The sequence below is a fragment of the Oratosquilla oratoria genome, chromosome 25 (genome assembly GCF_046742065.1).
Source record: "Oratosquilla oratoria isolate Oo_2021 chromosome 25, ASM4674206v1, whole genome shotgun sequence".
Classification (NCBI taxonomy): Eukaryota; Metazoa; Arthropoda; class Malacostraca; order Stomatopoda; family Squillidae; genus Oratosquilla; species Oratosquilla oratoria.
The window spans coordinates 18395843-18397798 of record NC_134801.1 but is presented as its reverse complement, the minus strand read 5'-3'; the positions used below and the strand labels follow the sequence as shown (position 1 = coordinate 18397798).

General features: G+C 36.0%; 1 protein-coding gene across 1 annotated transcript in view; it reads right to left on the bottom strand.

The window, feature by feature from the left end:
• Window positions 1-245: 245 nt before the first annotated feature.
• Window positions 246-1956, bottom strand: part of LOC143038748 (uncharacterized) — a 2951-nt gene continuing 1240 nt past the window's right edge. The window contains exons 3-6 of the mRNA XM_076208277.1: window positions 1525-1546; window positions 1123-1232; window positions 928-1016; window positions 246-799 (exon numbers count right to left, since the gene is read on the bottom strand). Coding sequence (XP_076064392.1) covers window positions 655-799; window positions 928-1016; window positions 1123-1232; window positions 1525-1546 — 366 coding nt within the window. The 3' untranslated portion in view covers window positions 246-654. The remainder of the gene's footprint in view (window positions 800-927; window positions 1017-1122; window positions 1233-1524; window positions 1547-1956) is intronic.

Sequence of the window (1956 nt, the reverse complement as noted above, 5' to 3'; positions counted from 1 at the left end):
CTCCTATGTCCACTGTAGGTGTATTCGACCGCAGTAGGTTAAAAGAGCATAACTTAGAAATTGAAATTAAGATTTCAATTTCAAATAAGAATGAAAGAAAAACAATATAACACTGATAGTTTCTTTTGTGAGAACATGGCTTTAGAATTTTGTAAAGAATTTCCTTTACGTGTTTCCAACAGTACCCATGCGGCCATGGCGCGTGGTAGTACAGTACGTGCGGGTATGTAAGGATGCACAGAATATGCAAGCAAAACCAAATGTATTTTCAGTGATATTACATTTTTCAACTAGAATTATCCAAACATTATATCAGACTGAGAGATAAGCACATGTACCAGTCATTTCTGCCTATTCTTGATTGGCCTTCCTCTTTGCCATTTAGCATTTATAATCAATTGTAACTACAGCTACCAGAATTACAATTATAACTACAACTACCACAACTGCAATTGTAACTACAGCTGTCACAACAACAATTGTAACTACATATACCACAACCACATTGATTTATATAACTAACATGACGTTATGATTGTTGTTGTTTACCATAACTTTCAACTCGGTCCCTTTTCTTTTTTTCTTTTTCTTTTTTCATGTAGCATATACTGTGTGGGCTGCTGGTGTCCCAGGTTTTCTTCGTTCGTTCTCCACTTAGCTCTTGCACCTGACGACGCACTTCATGGTGGTGTTATCCCGAGGTTCATCCACTTTGTTGACATACCTGATTTTTAATTCCGTCAAGTTGAATGGATATGTTGTGTTTACCTTTATCCTGTCATTCCTATCGAACCTAGTTCTGGTGGAAGAAGAAATGGACAGACGACATGAGTATCGTAGTTTGACATCGATGGGAAGAAATCAGTATTTGAAATTTACGTTATTTCAAATCTATCTGTTATGCAACACAGGAACGACTAGAGTTACTTGTTGTCTCCATGGAAAACGGTCATGAACTCATTTTCCTCGGGGTCAAACTTGTTGCACTTCAAAGTGATATTCCCACAATTTGGGCCCTGTGGGAATGATAACATAATAAGGACAGAATTCTTCTGTTTCAGCTGATATCTTAGCAGAGTGGCCAGAGCAAGTAACATGCGTACGTAATATGCGTACACTTACGTCAAATTCCAGGGTGCAGTTGACTATATTAGAACCATCTGTATTAAACTTCACTGCCTCGCCGGGATTCAAGGTGTAAACGGTTGGGCTCGTGCAGTTTTCGTCCAGAGCTTCGTGGGCGTGAAGAGAAAATTAGACGACAAAAATTATTGTCGCATACGAATTAGTGATAGTAATCATTTCTATGATAGCAGCAGAAATGAAATAAATAACAATAAAATTCAGTAATGCTATGAAGTAGATACTAGTAATAATGATAATGATAATAATAATGATGATAATAATAGTGGTAATAATAATGACAATGATAATAGTAGTGGTAGTAGTAGTAGTAGTAATGATAATTAAGTATCCCATATGATGTTGATAATAATGATAACTTTTATATGCACTCATACTTACTTACGTTGGCGATGACTTCACCCTGCGTGACAACCAAAAGAATTTTCGGTTAGATTTGAAATATAAAGATGCAAAAAATTAAGCATGATTTTTGGTTATAGTAATGATGATAATATTAGTAATAATGGCATTAATATTGATAATAATGATAATGAACATAATAATAGTAATGATATTTATAATAGTAATTGTAAGGAAAAAATAATAACAACGATAGAAATAGCAATGACATGCTCCTTGATTTTTACTAGGTGGAAAATGTTGTGGTGGGTGGCAGTGGTTCGCAGAACTTCCCACAGATTTTGAGCATAGTCCGGAGACTGAGTCTCAGACCCTCAGGTTAAACTGGTTGACGGGTTTTGAGAATGGGCAGCTTTGATATCCATCTTGCAGGACCACATGCAAGTATCCACCATTAGTCCCATGATCTGT